Source organism: Pristiophorus japonicus, chromosome 5, assembly GCF_044704955.1.
Source record: "Pristiophorus japonicus isolate sPriJap1 chromosome 5, sPriJap1.hap1, whole genome shotgun sequence".
NCBI classification, from domain to species: Eukaryota; Metazoa; Chordata; class Chondrichthyes; family Pristiophoridae; genus Pristiophorus; species Pristiophorus japonicus.
Genome location: NC_091981.1, coordinates 169,708,806 through 169,724,497, shown reverse-complemented (window position 1 = coordinate 169,724,497; position 15,692 = coordinate 169,708,806). Strand labels below are relative to the sequence as shown.

Below are 15,692 nucleotides of genomic sequence, written 5' to 3'. Positions count from 1 at the left end.
GCGGCCTAGACCACACCACGGGGGACCAAGATGGTCCGACGGGTGACTCGGCTGGAAATAAATATGGCGGTGCACGGTGCTCCCAGCCTCCACTTTAACTTTCACCCTGCGAGCAGAGGTCGGCCCAGTTTGCAACCTGCGAGGTTGGCACTGACGGCGCTCGTGGCAGCCTCATGGGGCGCTGGGCAATTTCTGCTGCGGAGCACTAAGGGGTCCCACGCACGATGATGACATCATCAGCAGTTGCGTGGCGGCCTGGGACGCTGCTAGCGGGACGTGGCACTATCGTGTCAGCACCTCCACTAACTCCCGCGGGAACAGTAGCGCCCCCCCCCCACCCACATCGGCGAAAACAATTTTGCGCCCCGTTAGCGACCCCCGGAGGCACTAACTGGAGGCACAGATCAGGGTCGTTTCAGCCCCCAGAGCCCAGTTAACATTTACATATGTAAGCGGCCTAATGCCAGTTTTAAAGATGACCAGCCTAATGTCAGGTTGGATGTCTTTCAGGCGTCCTTTTGACGCGCAACATTAGTCCCTAAAATTGGCCGTCGATGCGCCTGTTTTACACCATAAAACGGACATGACATTGTAGAATTTCTACCCTATATAAATGCAAGTATTATTATTTAATTATGGATGGCATCACTACAAAACAATCAGGGGTGGTAACCTTAGCTAGTAGCACCGCCCCCCCCATCAAATAACCAAATTTCCCTTTATTAGAACTCCAGCTGAGATCAGCTACCTTAGCACAGACTGAAGATAGAACCTGGAATCTTTGTAGTCTGTATAGCTCAGCTACTGTTTTAACCAAAAAAGCCGTCAATGATATTTAATTGAAATAAAAGATTCAAGAGAGCAGCATGCAATAAATAACCAATGAAAACTGCTGTAAATATGCTGCTCGGTGTTCCTAGGGCTTAGATATTACCTAGTGTAATCACAAGAAATGTTGGGAGCCATTTTGGGGTTAATTCTGATGCACCCTTCTTTGGTGCACTTCGGGAGCACATATCACAAAATTGCACTTGTAGCTATGATCTCCATTAAAGTTAATACGTGTACATAGGAAATTGTGTGCTGGGAGCACACATTCCCAGTGCCTACCAAGGAGCAGTGCATCGGACTTTTTAACACATTCATATAAGATATTGGAGTGGTGCCAGAAGACTAGGGAATTTCAAATGTTATAACCCTATTCAAAAAGGGGCGAGGCATAAACCCGGCAGCCACAGGCCAGTTGATGGTGGAGAAACTTTTAGAGACATTAATCCTGGACAAAATTAATTGGCACTTAGAAAAATATGGATTAATAAATGTAAGCCAGCATGGATTTGTTCAAGGCAAATCATGTTTGACTTCATTGAATTCTTTGATGAAGTAACGGAGAGGATTGGTGAGGGTAGTGCGGTTGATGTTGTGTATATGGACTTTCAAAAGGTGTTTGATAAAGTACTACATAATAGACTTGTTAACAAAATTGAAGCCTATGGGATTAAAGGGGCAGTGGCTGTGTGGATACAAAAAGGGATAAAAAGTAGATAATAGTGGTGAATGGTTGTTTTTCAGACTGGAGGGAAGTGTGCAGTGGTGTCTCCAGCAGTTGGTGTTGTTAGTATTGCTCTTTATGATATATATTAAGAACATAAGAAATAGGAGCAGGAGTAGGCCATATGGCCCCTCGCGCCTGCTCCGCCATTCAATAAGATCATGGCTGATCTTCAACCTCAACTCCACTTTCCTGCCCGATCCCCCTATCGCTTGATTCCCCTAGAGTCCAAAAATCTATCTATCTCAGCCTTGAATATAATCAGCGATTCAGCATCCATATCCCTTTGTGATAGAGAATTCAAAAGATTCACAACCCTCTGAGTGAAGAAATTCCTCAGTCTTAAATGGCCGACCCCTAATCCTGAAACTGTGTCCCCTAGTTCTAAACTCTCCAGCCAGGAGAAACAGCCTCTCAGCATCTACCGTGTCAATCCTCCTCAGAATCTTATACATATATTAATGACCTGGTCTTGGGTATACAGGGTATAATTTCATAGTTTGCAGATGATATGAAACTCGGAAATGTAGTTAACAGTGAGGAGGATAGTAACAGACTTCAGGAGAACAGAAACAGATTTGTGAAATGGGGGTGGTGGGGGCACATGGCAGATGAAATTTAATGCCGAGAAGTGTGAAGTGATTCATTTTGGTAGGAAAGACAATATAAATTAATTGGTACAATTTTAAAGGGAGCAGAGAGGCGGTGTATGTACACAAATCTTTGGAGATGACAGGACAAGTTGAGAAGGCTGTTAAAAAGACACATGGGACCCTTGGCTTTATAAATAGAGGCATAGAGTAGAAAAGGAAGGAAATTATGCTGAACCTTTATATAATACTGGTTAGGCCCCAGCTGGAGTAATATGCCCAATTCTGGGCACCACACTTTAAGAAGGATGTCAAGGCCTCAGAGAGTGTCCAGAGGATTGGTACCAGGGATGAAAGACTTCAACTACGTGGAGAGACTGGAGAAACTAGGGGTTGTTCTTCTCAGAGCAGAGATGGTTAAGGTGAGATTTGATTAAGGTGTCCAAAATCATGAAGTGTCTTGATAGAAAAAACAAGGAGAAACTGTTTCCGGTAACAGAAAGGTAGGTAACTGAAGGACACAGATTTAAAGTAATTGCCAACAGAACCAGACATGAGGAAAATGATGTTTACGCAACAAAATGCACTGCCTGAAATGGTGGTGGAAGCGAATTCAATAGTAACTTTCAAAAGGGAAATGGATAGATGCTTGAAATGTAAAACATTGTAGGGCTATGGGGAAAGAACAGGGGAGTGGGACTAATACGATAACTCTTTCAAAGATCTGGTACAGGCATGATGGGCTGAATGGCCTACTTCTGTGCTGTATCATCTATGATTCTATGATTTCATTACATTAGTGTAGAATTATTTGTATTTTTTCTTATTTGTATTCAATAATCATGTGGGAATGGAGCCCTGCAGTGAACAAAATTAACATCATCAAATTTCTTTATAGATAGTGACAAGCCTCTAATGAAAAACCACCATGATTCGCGGTCACAGGTGCCTTGGGGCACCGCACTGGAGCCTTCCAGAACAAACAAAGATGTCATAGAAGATATCAACTCTCCCGAACAGTACGTAATATAACAAGTATATTACCAAAATGCAGAAGCAATCGTTACCATTATTACTAGTTTATTTCATGCTAAAATCAAAATGTTGTCTCCCTAAATGTTTTAATTAACCAGTAATTTGACCTATTATTTTAGTCATGTTATATGTTTTTCAATGTTTCCTCAGCTGCAAATATATCTTAATGTTGTAACATTTCACTTAGAACAGTGATCAGCAGTGCAACTATTTAATTACTGGGTAAATCATTGGCAAAGCCATCTTCTACATCGTTGCACCTCGACTGGAGCTTGAGTAGCTAGACAAAGGTGGCCTTGTTATTCAGCATTGTTATCCAACTCTCCTGACTAGGAATCAGATCAAAGTCTCACATTCATTAGCAGTGATGTCGGCTTGGATATGGGGCATCAATAGTTTCAACATTGAGGAATTGTTCCATTTCAACACCATCCACATATCAATATTTCCTGCATACCAATGACCTTGAGTTCCTCTATCAGGCCAGCTTCTTCTTCATTTGCCACTGTGGTAAGGGATGACAGCAATGTGCATGGTCTCATCTTGAGATTCTCCAGTGTACCCTGGTTCATATGCTGCACTTGTGTCACAGAGGAGGAAGTAGATACGTTTGATAACCCTGCTGTGGAGGTTTCCATCTGATGGATGCTGTAGTGTTTCCCTTGTTGAGGGTGGCCTTGGTGGGAAGTTTCTCTTGCAGCAATTGACTCATCATGTGTGGTGTAAAATGAGAGTGAAACTATTGTATAATCAATTTGATGTTCATTGTAGCATTAGAGCTGGCATTGTAGTGAATGGGAAGAGAGTTCAGGCAAAGATTAAGAATGTAAGAAATAGGAGCGGGAATAGGCCATACGGCCCCTCGAGCCTGCTCCGCCATTCAATAAGATCATGGCTGATCTGATCTTGGCCTCAATTCCACTTTTCTGCCCGCTCCCCATAACCCTCGACTCCCCTATAATTAAAAAATCTGTCTATCTCCACCTTAAATATATTCAATGACTCAGCCTCCACAGCTCTCTGGGGCAGAGAATTCCAAAGATTCCCGACCGTCTGAGAAGAAATTCCTCCTCATCTCCATTTTGAATGGGTGACCCCTTATTCTGAAACTATGCCCTCTAGTTCTAGATTCCCCCACGAGGAGAAACATCCTCTTGCATCTACCCTGTCAAGCCCCATCAGAATCTTATACATTTCAATAAGATCACCTCTCAGTCTTCTAAACTCCAATGAGTATAGACCCAACCTGCTCGACCTTTCTTCATAAGACAATCCCTTCCTTAGGAATAAACCTAGTAAGTCTTCTCTGAATTGCCTCCAATGCAAGTATATCCCTCCTTAAATAAAGAGTCCAAAACTGTACTCCAGGTGTGGTATCATCAATATCCTGTACAGTTGTAGCAAGACTTCCCTAGTTTTATACTCTATCCCCCTTGCAATAAAGGCCAACATTCCATTTGCCTTCCTAATTTCTGAAAGCTTGGTGCTTGAAACATTTCCTGATTATCATTACAGCTAGCTTATTTGTCCCACGAACATTGCTACAAGCTAGAACGATGAGGTGCTCCTTGTTAGGCTTATAACCATTTTGTGGAAAAGTCCCATTTCATTCCCATTGTTCACAGGTTTGGTTCTTCAATTAGCTTCTTGGATTTTTTTTCTGAAAGAATCCGATATTTCCATAGAAACCAGCAATTGCCTTCTAACATCCTCTAGCTGCCTCTTTACAGCATACAACGGGCATGAGGGCCAATCTTGAAGACCAACATCCTGCTTCCCAAGGATGCCCGAAAGACGCCCGACCTGATTTTGTTTGGGGAGAATTTTTGTGTGACCAGGAGAAGCAAGAGTATTCCCCCTGGTTACACAAAATGGTTGTGCCCTGCTGCCAGTCCGTGCTGGATCTCCTCCAGATCGGCTCCCCCCACAGGTCCAACCTGCCAGCCAGTTCAGCACAGGAGCTCTCCAATTTCCCACCATTTCACAACCAGCGGTGTTCAAATGAGGCCTGAACCCAAAAGTGGTTGGGTGTGGTCAACAAGGTAAAGGGCTCAGCCGCTCCGACACCCATTTTGGGCGGAAGTTGAAATCCCCTCGAGAAATTTAAGCTACTGAGAAAGCACTGGCAGATGAAAAAAAAATCAGAATGCATTTTAAGTGATTTGTGGAAATCACAAGACGACACGCTTTCACCAGAAAGTAGCTGCTATTCTGTGTAGTACAGGCTGTGACAGGGAAGCAGGACACCATTACAGTGCCATCTCCAGGAATACCAAGTACTTATGTGTCTTCAGTGAAACATACGGCCTCCATACCAAATGTAATATGTAACTAGTTGATCATTCGTGCTGATACACACAGTAAGTTAGAGACTTATCTCTCTCTGCTGACTTTGTGTTTCGGATTCCCTATCTATCTTTTTTCTGGTTTTGTATCACTCTTTTCTCTTGCGGTGTGGGAGCATTTTACCTGAGTGATCAAGAATCTAATTAACAAAGTTGACCACACTCCACACTCCACTGGTAGAATGGTTAGCGATTTAAAGAAGCAATAAAGGGGAAGCAATATAATTAGAGCACATGGGAAATGGAAATAAATTCAATGAAGATGAAACAAGGATACCTTTCCTATAAGAGTGGAAATACAAACATAAGTGGTTCACAAATAGAAGTTTAAGTATTGTTAATCTATATCTGCAGGCACTAATTATAGAATGATGAGTGGATCAAATCAACAAGTTTCACCACCAATATGTCAATGGAAGCAATTATTTAAACAAATTTTACCCTTATAGCCACTGCAGATTTCACTCTAATTAAATTTGAGCAATAAGTGATGATAATTTTTTATTCTCTTTTGCAGTATACAACGCAGACTGTCTTTGCAGCTACCCATTCTTCATCATGCCTACTTGCCATCAATAGGTGGAGTTGATGCTAGTAGTGCCAGTCCGTGTGTTAGTCCCAGTGCCAGCCCTCGGCACAGACATGTGCAGCCACCATTTCGAGTCATGGTTTCCGGCCTGTAAAGAAAAGGCTTTGTAGCCTGTACTAATGAGTACTCAGCGTTTGGACTGCGTACTCCACCTAGTTCTCTGCTACGTACACAACGCACGCTCTCCTTACCACAGAGGAATAGGCATTTGAAACAGACACTACTGGATTCCTGAGCCAGTTTGTGTGGTTTTGGGGAGATGTCCTGAATCAGACCTGTAGCCTTATCTGTGAAGTTTTTGTTTCTGCATAAACTGGATGTACATTTCCTTCCCAGAAAGAGTGACAGGTTTTCTTAAGGAAGCAGGGACTGAAGTTTTATCAAAACAGCGCAATTGTTTTTAGTGCCACAATCATGAAGGGAGAAAAAAATGAGTTGCTATGCAAAATTTGATACATAATAATGGTTCACACTTCAAACAAAATCCAGCATATAAATTTTAATTGTAGCATAAAAGCAAATATTATCACTATTTCTGCACGTGATGACACAGAAGAAACTTCCTGTACTAGATCCCTAAACAAATTTTGATATGGAGAATGAAGCTTTGTAATAAATATGTCCATTGTAGGAATGTGTTTCTAGTGTAGAAACATAATTGATTTAGGAAGACACATTCTGATAAGTCACAGGGGTCTTTTGAACAGAGTAAGTGAAAAGTATATAGATTGGTGTAGAAGTGATCTTGTTACCAGTTTGATAAAGAGTGAGGTTTGCCAGCTAAAAATATTATGGCTTGCTTGTGTCCTAAACCTTTGTTCAGATAAAACCTGTTATCTCTTGCTCGCAAATTGATGATTTCTGGTTTCGGTGCACATTTGTAGTACTACTGACTGAAACTGGTGTGTGCTTACCAAATAAGAACCAGAGTGGTACTAGTAGACATGGGGATGCAGTCACTTCCTGCTTGAATAAAATACAACAGACACTTACTTCATGTACTGAAAGCAAGAGATAAACAGGTTCGATGTGCAAATCCATCGCTCTCTCCATCTCTGTCTTCCCATATGCCTGTCTGTATCTTTGCTTAGCTATCTCACTCCGTGTACATATTTATTGTATCCTTGTTCACAATACTACATGTGAATAAATTGTTTTCATTATTCTCCACACACACCCCCACCCCCCTCCTAACTTACTTCAGCAGCCAATCTGCTTCAGCGAATGATGTCAGCAGACAAGGAACAGTTTATTGTCATTTTGGCAGTACAAAAAAATGAATGAAACAAAATCTGTCTTGAAACTAAACTTACGTCCAAGGGTATAATAAAACAAACATACTGAGTGCAAGTTGAGCTACAGTGTAACTCGTGATTGTTTATATTCTCATCATGCTTAAAAATCTCCAACTCAAATCACACAAGTCCACATAACTAGCTTCTGTTTGCCTGATATGCAGTGCACATTCTGTCTCCACAGGGGCACATTACATTTACCTACACCACAGAATTTAATAGCAGGTGAGCAATAGCAATGGTTTTGGGACCTCCAAGTATGTAGGAGTACTGCTAGTTTTTAACTGGCTAAGACTGCATCGATTACCAAAACGGAGCACTAGTAAGCTTCCTGTTGCTTGTCCAGCTTGGACTATCCTATCTGTTAGGGCATTACTTTGCAGGATTATCCAGAGCCAAGTGTGAAGAATCCCAATGCCTGTGACAGGTCTACCCCTCCGGGTTCCATTAGTGAGCCGTGTTCACTGATCAATCATTTGCAGCATTTTACAGTAGTGTGAACTACCTGGCTCAGGTATTGTGTTTCTGAGTCTGTCTCAGAGGATTGACTCTGTGCCATCTTCCATTCCTATGCATCATCTTGGAGTCAAATTGGATCCCAACAAGATGCTGCTCATGTCCCTTCCAGGAGGATAGTTCTTAGTTGGTCATTAAGTTAGTTGACAAGTGTGAGTTGGAGCCCTCGCTCGCAGACAACATGCACCAGGAACTCATCTTGACTGACATGGCGAAGCGTCTAAATGGGAGATTGGTATTTTACTGTTACCACTGCAGTCAATAGGTTATGTCATAACTTAGATTCTGATCGTGTCCAAAAGGCCCCATTGAAGCTTAGGTATGCACTCTCCCGAGCCAGATTTGTATTTCTGTCAAGGTTGCACAATCCCATGTTCATCTATGTCAAAAGAGCATGCTCAGTGCACTGATAAACCAGTCCTAATAAGCTTTTAATAAATGTTGTGAGGAAATGCTGTTTTCTGGTATCCTGAATGGTAACACTGGCTGTTAATGTATTTCCCTGCCTCCTTAATTCAACTTCTAACCAGGTTTATTTTTGAAGACAGTTCATCATATGGAAGGAGGACTGAATATTGTATATAATGTATACACAAGTTCTCTGTAGAAATATTATTCTAACATAGCAGGAAAAAACAAAAAAAGTATTGGACTGTTGGAGGTGAGCGTGTGTATCTGTGACTGTCTGTGAATACTGACTGTGTGCAGTTTATTAGGTTTAAACCATACAGTACATTTCTGTCTTAATGATACAGTAGTTCTTTCCCTTAAGGAAACATTTTTATTTCCTGCTAATATCAAAGACCCACAAAGTAATATAGTTATTTAATGTTTCTGTTCTTTTATACAGCAGCAAAAAAAGGGTAAATTAACGGAGAAGGCTGTGCCCCGAATGGCATTATCCAAATCATATTAGTGCACAAATGCTTTATCTAGACTGGAACTGCCAGGATAAACTGTAAATGAACAGAAGGTTTCTTGTACCCTTATACTGCATGAATCAATTTTTAATAAATTGTTGCGAATCTGTTTTTATGAATAAAATACAAAAACTCAAGGTTCTTGTATTCTTCTGTTCTGTGGAATAACCTGACTCTTGCAGATCTGACAGAGGTGCATGCTGGGTTCCTGTTGCTTTCCATCTTGCAACACTGCCCAAAGACTGCTGTGTGTAGATTACTTTGACACCATGCGCTCCATGATTCAAACTGCCATATCTAACACAGATTAAGAATAATATTCCCACTGACAAAAACAGCTCTATTTATTTTCTTGGCTAAACTATCTCTGCTACATTTAATTCTTTTCATTGACAATATACTTGTTTAATATGTTAATACATTCAAGAATCCTCAACATGCACAATGTTTTACTTTATGAATTGACCAAATTTGAAATTGTTAGATACTTTTTCGAACAAAATTGTTTTGGGTGCACGGGAGTGCAGGGTACAATCCCTGCCCCTGAAATGTGCGCGTACTTCCTGCCCACTGGTTAGCGCCCAAAAAACAGGCACTATGTGGTCTAATTTATAGGCCATAGGTTTTTGTCTCCACACTTTGGTGGCAAACTGGCAGAGCAGATCACTAGATATAAGGCCTTTGCCAATGTTGCTCGATTCATCGCAGTTCAAATCCAAATAGGAGCAATCTTCATGAAGACAGCAAATTTTATGGTTAGCGTCCACCACCTTGATCATTGATGAGCTGTGATAGACAATATGGGCTGGAAAAATCTCAGCACATCCAACTTTATGGTGACAATGGATCATCTGCCCTATACAGTGTCAGGGCCCCCCACAAAGCTGGCAACGAGGAAAAGGCCTTACCAACACCAGCGGATGGCAGGATGAAGATCCAATATCTTTGGTATATTTGGTACCAATCCCTTATCAGCTATTGTCAAAGCAGAATTTCTATTTCCAGATGATGCCTTAGTATTAGCTGTGGCTGAAGCATCATGCTTACGAACATCAAGAAGCGTGCAGAGCCATGGAAAACACCTTTAGCTTGCTCAACTCAAACCAAACCACGTAAGACTGATAATGGTCAGTATTTTTCTTATTGGCTGAGAAGTGAATGAAACAATTGGCACCATGCAGTACTACTTAGATGGACCCGGTTGAAACATTTTGGGATAATGCTGTGTGACCAGAGGGTACTGATGGATTGACAGTGCTAATGTAGCAGCTGGGACCACTAAAGAAGGGTGAGATTGACCAGTGTCATTTTCACTGGGCAGGACAGTTTTTCAACTTTTTCCAGATTGATATCTTGGAATCTATGCTACAGGCTGAAAAAATCAGACAAATATGGCAAGTGCTGGTGTCATGCTAAGTAATCAGACAACATGCAAGACTTGAGTATTTTTCACTATTTACCACTGATGGGCAGTAATCATTGTGCATGGAATTCCAAACTTTTAAAGAAAGAACGCGATATACTTCCAAATCAAGATGGTGTGTGACTTGGAGGGGAACGTGGAGGTTGTGGTATCCCCATGCATCTGCTACCCTTGTCCTTCTAGGTGGTAGAGGTCACGGGTTTGGGAGGTGCCATTGAAGAAGCCTTAGTAAGTTGCTGCAGTGCATTCTTGTAGATGGTACACACCTTAACCAATGTATGCCAATGATGGAGGGAGTGAATGCTTAAGGTGGTAGATGGGGTGCCAATCAAGCAGGCTGCTTTGTCCTGGATGGTGTCGAGTTTCTTGAGTGTTGTTGGAGCTGCACTCATTGAAGCAAGTGGAGAGTATTCCAACTCACTCCAGACTTGTGCCTTGTAGATGGTGGAAAGGCTTTGGGGAGTCAGCAGGTGAGGCGCTCGCTGCAGAATACCCAGCTTCTGACCTGCTCTTGTCAGCACAGTATTTATGTGGCTGATCCAGTTATGTTTCTGGTCAATGGTGACGCCCCCAGGATGTTGATGGTGGGGGGTTCCATGCTGATAATGCCGTTGAATATCAAGGGATGGTGGTTAGTCTCTCGTTTGTTGAAGATAGTCATTGCCTGGCATTTATGTCGCATGAATGTTAGTTGTCGCTTATCAGCCGAAATGTTGTCCGGGTCTTACTGCATAAAGGCATGGACTGCACCATTATCTGAGGAGTTGAGAATGGCACTGAACACTGCAGTTATCAGTGAACATCCCCACTTCTGACCTTATGATGGAGGGAAGGTCATTGATGAAACAGCTAAAGTTGGTTGGGCCTAAGATACTGCCCTGAGGAACTCCTGTAACAATGTCCGGGGGCAGTAATGATTGACCTCCAACTACCACAACCATCTTCCTTTGTGCTAGGTATGACTACAGCCAGTGGAGAGTTTTCCCCGATTCCCATTGGCACCAGTTTTACTAGGTCTCCTTGATGCCACACTCGGTCAAGTAGTGCCTTGATGTCAAGGGCAGTCACTCACAACTCACCTCTGGAATTCAGCTCTTTTGTCCATGTTTGGACCAAGGTTGTAATGAAGTCTAGAGCTGAATGGTCCTGGCGGAACCCAAACTGGACATCGATGAGCAGGTTATTGGTGAGTAAGTGCCGCTTAATATCTCTGTCGACGACACCTTCCATTACTTTGTTGATTTTAGAACATAATAAGAGCAGGAGTAGGCCATACAGCCCCTCGAGCCTACTCCGCCATTTAATATGATCATGGCTTATCCAATCATGGACTCAGCTCCACTTCCCCGCCCGCTCCCCATAACCCCTTATCGTTTAAGAAACTGTCTCTTTCTGTCTTAAATTTATTCAATGTCCCAGCTTCCACAGCTCTCTGAGGCAGCAAATTCCACAGATTTACAACCCTCAGAGAAGAAATTCCTCATCTCAGTTTTAAATGGGCAGCCCCTTATTCTAAGATTATGCCTCCTAGTTCTAGTCTCCCCCATCAGTGGAAACATCCTCTCTGCATCCATCTTGTCAAGCCCCCTCATAATCTTAAAAGTTTCGAGAAAATCACCTCTCATTCTTCTGAATTCCAATGAGAAGAGGTCCAACCTACTCAACCTTTCCTCCTAAGTCAACCCCCTCATCCCCGGAATCAATCTAGTGAACCTTCTCTGAACTGCCTCCAAAGCAAGTATATCCTTTCGGAAATATGGAAACCAAAACTGCATGCAGTATTCCAGGTGTGGCCTCATCAATATCTTACATAGCTGTAGCAAGACTTCCCTGCTTTTATACTCCATCCCCTTTGCAATTAAGGCCAAGATACCATTGGCCTTCCTGATCACTTGCTGTACCTGCATACTATCCTTGTTTCATGCACAAGTACACCCAGATCCAGCTGTACTGCGGCACTTTGCAACATTATACTCCATCTGCCAAATTTTTGCCCACTCACATAGCCTGTCTATGTCCTTTTGCAGATTTTGTGCATCTTCCTCACACATTGTTTTTCCTCCCATCTTTGTATCATCAGCAAGCTTGGCTACGTTACACTCGGTCCTTTCTTCCAAATCGTTAATATAGATTGTAAATAGTTGGGGTCCCAGCACTGATCCCTGCGGCACCACACTAGTTACTGGTTGCCAACCAGAGAATGAACCATTTATCCCTACTCTCTGTTTTCTGTTCGTTAACCAATCCTCTATCCATGCTAATATATTACCCCCAACCCCGTGAACTTTTATTTTGTGCAGTAACCTTTTATGTGGCACCTTGTCAAATGCCTTCTTGAAGTCCAAATACACCACATCCACTGGTTCCTGTTTGTTCCACCCTGTTTGTTACATCCTCAAAGAACTCCAGCAAATTTGTCAAACATGACTTTCCCTTCATAAAGCCACGCTGACTCTGCCTGACCGAATTTTGATTTTCCAAATGTCCTGCTCGGTCTCGTCCTCTAAGGGACCAACGTTTACTTTAGCCACTCTTTTCCTTTTTATATACCTATAGAAACTCTTGCTATCTGTTTTTATATTTTGTGCTGGTTTACTTTCATAGTTTATCTTCCCTTTCTTAATCATTTTTTTAATCGTTCTTTTCTGGCTTTAAAAGCTTCCCAGTCTTCTGTCCTCCCACTAGTTTTAGCCACTTTGTATGCCCTTGTTTTTAATTGGATACCATCCTTTATTTCTTTAGTTAGCCACGGATGGCTATCTTTTCTCTTACACCATTTCCTCTTCACTGGAATATATTTTTCTTGAGAGTTGTGACATATCTCCTTAAATGTACACCACTGTTCATCAACTGTTCTACACTTTAATCTATTTTCCAGTCCACTTTACCCAACTCTGCCCTCATACCTTCATAATCTCCTTTATTTAACCTTAATATGCTGGTTAGAGATCCAACTTTCTCACCTTCCATCTGAATTTGAAATTCAATCATGCTATGATCATTCATTCCGAGGGGATCCTTTACTAGGAGATTGTTTATTAATCCTGTCTCATTACACGGACCAGATTTAAAATAGCCTGCCCCCTGGTTGGTTCCGTTACATACTGCTCAAGGAACCCGTCCCTTACGCATTCTGTGAACACCTCCTCAAGGCTACCCTGACCAATTTGATTTGTCCAATCAATATGGAGGTTAAAAATCATCCATGATTATTGCTGTTCCCTTTTTACAAGTCCCCACTAGTTCCTGGTTTATGCTCCGACCAACAGAATTGCAACTGTTAGGGGGCCAGCTTCTTGTGGACAGGGCATACCTCGGCTATTTTCCATATTGTTGGATAGATGCCAGTGTTGCAGCTGTACTGGAACAGCTTGACTAGAGGCACAGCTAATTCTGGAGCACAAGTCTTCAGCATGACAGCCGGGATATTGTCGGGGCCTATAGACTTTGCTGTGATGCTGCTCCTGGCATGCTCATCTACACTCCTCATTGAACCAGGGTTGGTCCCTTGGCTTGATGGTAATGGCAGAGTGAGGGATATGCCGGGCCACAAAGTTACAGATTGTAGTGGAATACAATTCTGCTGCTGCTGGCCCACAGCGCCTCATGGATGCCTAATTTTGAGCTGCTCGATCTGTTCTGAATCTATACCATTTAACATGGTGGTAGTGCCACATAACACAATGGAGGGTGTCCTCAGTATGAAGATGGGACTTCGTGTCCACAATGACTGTGCGGCGGTCACTGCTACCAATGCTGTCAAGGACAGATGCATCTACTAGAGGTAGATTGGTGAGGATGAGGTCAAGTAGGTTTTTCCCTTGTGTTGGTTCTCTCACTACTTGCTGCATGCCCAGTCTGGCAGCTATATCCTTCAGGACTCGGCCAGCTCGATCAGTAGTAATGCTATCGAGCCACTCTTGGTGATGGACATTGAAGTCTCTCACCCCAAGTACACTCTGTGCCCTTGCCACTCTCGGTGCTTCTTCCAAGTGGTGTTCAACACAGAGGATTATTGATTCATTAGCTGAAGGAGGGTGGTGGGTGGTAATCAGCAGGTTTCCTTGCCCATGCTTGACCTGAAGCCATGAGATTTCATGGGTCCAGAGTCCATGTTGAGGACTGCCATGGCCACTACCTCCTGTATACCACTGTGCCGCCACCCTTGGTGGGTCTGTCATCCCAGTGGGAGAAGACATACTCAGGGATGGTATTGGAGGAGTCTGGGACATTGGCGGAAAGGTATGATTCTGTGCGTCTGTTGTTTGGCTAGTCTGTGGGACCGCTTGCCCAATTTTGGCACGTCCCTAGATGTTGGTGAGGACTTTGCAGGGTCAACTGGGCTGGGTGTGCCATTGTCGTGTCTGTAGCTGGTGCTGAAGTTGATGCCAGGTGGTCCATTCAGTTTTATATTTAATGGCCCAGAAATCCCGGCCTCCCCGGGTCTATCAGAAAAGCCGGTTTTCAGCGCACAATGTGCAAACGCTGAAAACCGGCTTTTCCACTCTGTCAAGTTGGAGCTTGACAGATCATCCGCATCTCGGGAGCGAGGACATTTGCAAGGGCAAGATTACGGTATTTACCCATATCTTGCCCAGCAAATGTCCTTAAAACTCTAGCGTCTTATAAAAGCAGGTGCATAGCATACTTTTATAAGCGTAAGAGTCTTAAAACACACATAAAACATAAAAAATAAAATTATAAATACACATTTTATTTTTAAAAACCCTGCTCGCTACATGAAATTTATTTTAAACCATAATTAAAAAAACTTTTTAAAAACTCAGAATTTTTTTTTTTAAAAAGGTATTTATTAACTTTAATTTCAATTAATTTTAATTATGTGAGGTGTGTTTTTTATTTTTTATTATGGTGCTTTTGTGTTTGCTACTAATTGAGAAAAAAAAAAGACAACTCGTAAGTTCTCATTGCTATTAATTGAGAACATTTTACCTGATTGGTTGAGCAGTCACACGTGACTGCGCCTTCTGCCTGGGAACCTGGAGGACGGGAGCGCGCACCGCAGCGCAGGAAGAGAAGGCCTCCCCAACGGAATCTCATGCTCCTCCGGGATCACCAGGTACTTTCGGAAAAATTCTCCGGTCAGACGCAATTGCCCATGGGAAGCCTCTGACCAGAATTTCAGGGCCATTGTTTCTCGCAGCGGTTTTGTTACAACTGAGTGGCTTGCAAGGCCTATTCAAAGGGCAGTTAAGAGAACCACATTGTTGTGGGCCTGGAGTCACATATTGGCCCAACCAGGTAAGGAAGGCAGATTTCCTTCCCGAAAGGACATTAGTGAACCAGGTGGGTTTTTACGACAATTTGATAGTTTCTTGGTGACCATTACTGTTACTAGCTTTTTATTCCATTATAAAATGCTAGTATCGTCAAAATTCTTTTTAAAGCTGAATTCCCTCTACAGTG

The 15,692-nt window shown here is 42.6% G+C and overlaps 1 protein-coding gene across 1 annotated transcript in view; it reads left to right on the top strand.

The window, feature by feature from the left end:
- Window positions 1-8,940, top strand: part of gabbr2 (gamma-aminobutyric acid (GABA) B receptor, 2) — a 1,540,887-nt gene extending 1,531,947 nt beyond the window's left edge. The window contains exons 18-19 of the mRNA XM_070880004.1: window positions 3,041-3,161; window positions 6,040-8,940. Of these exons, the coding sequence (XP_070736105.1) occupies window positions 3,041-3,161; window positions 6,040-6,205 (287 nt within the window). The 3' untranslated portion in view covers window positions 6,206-8,940. The remainder of the gene's footprint in view (window positions 1-3,040; window positions 3,162-6,039) is intronic.
- The last annotated feature ends 6,752 nt before the right edge of the window (window positions 8,941-15,692 follow it).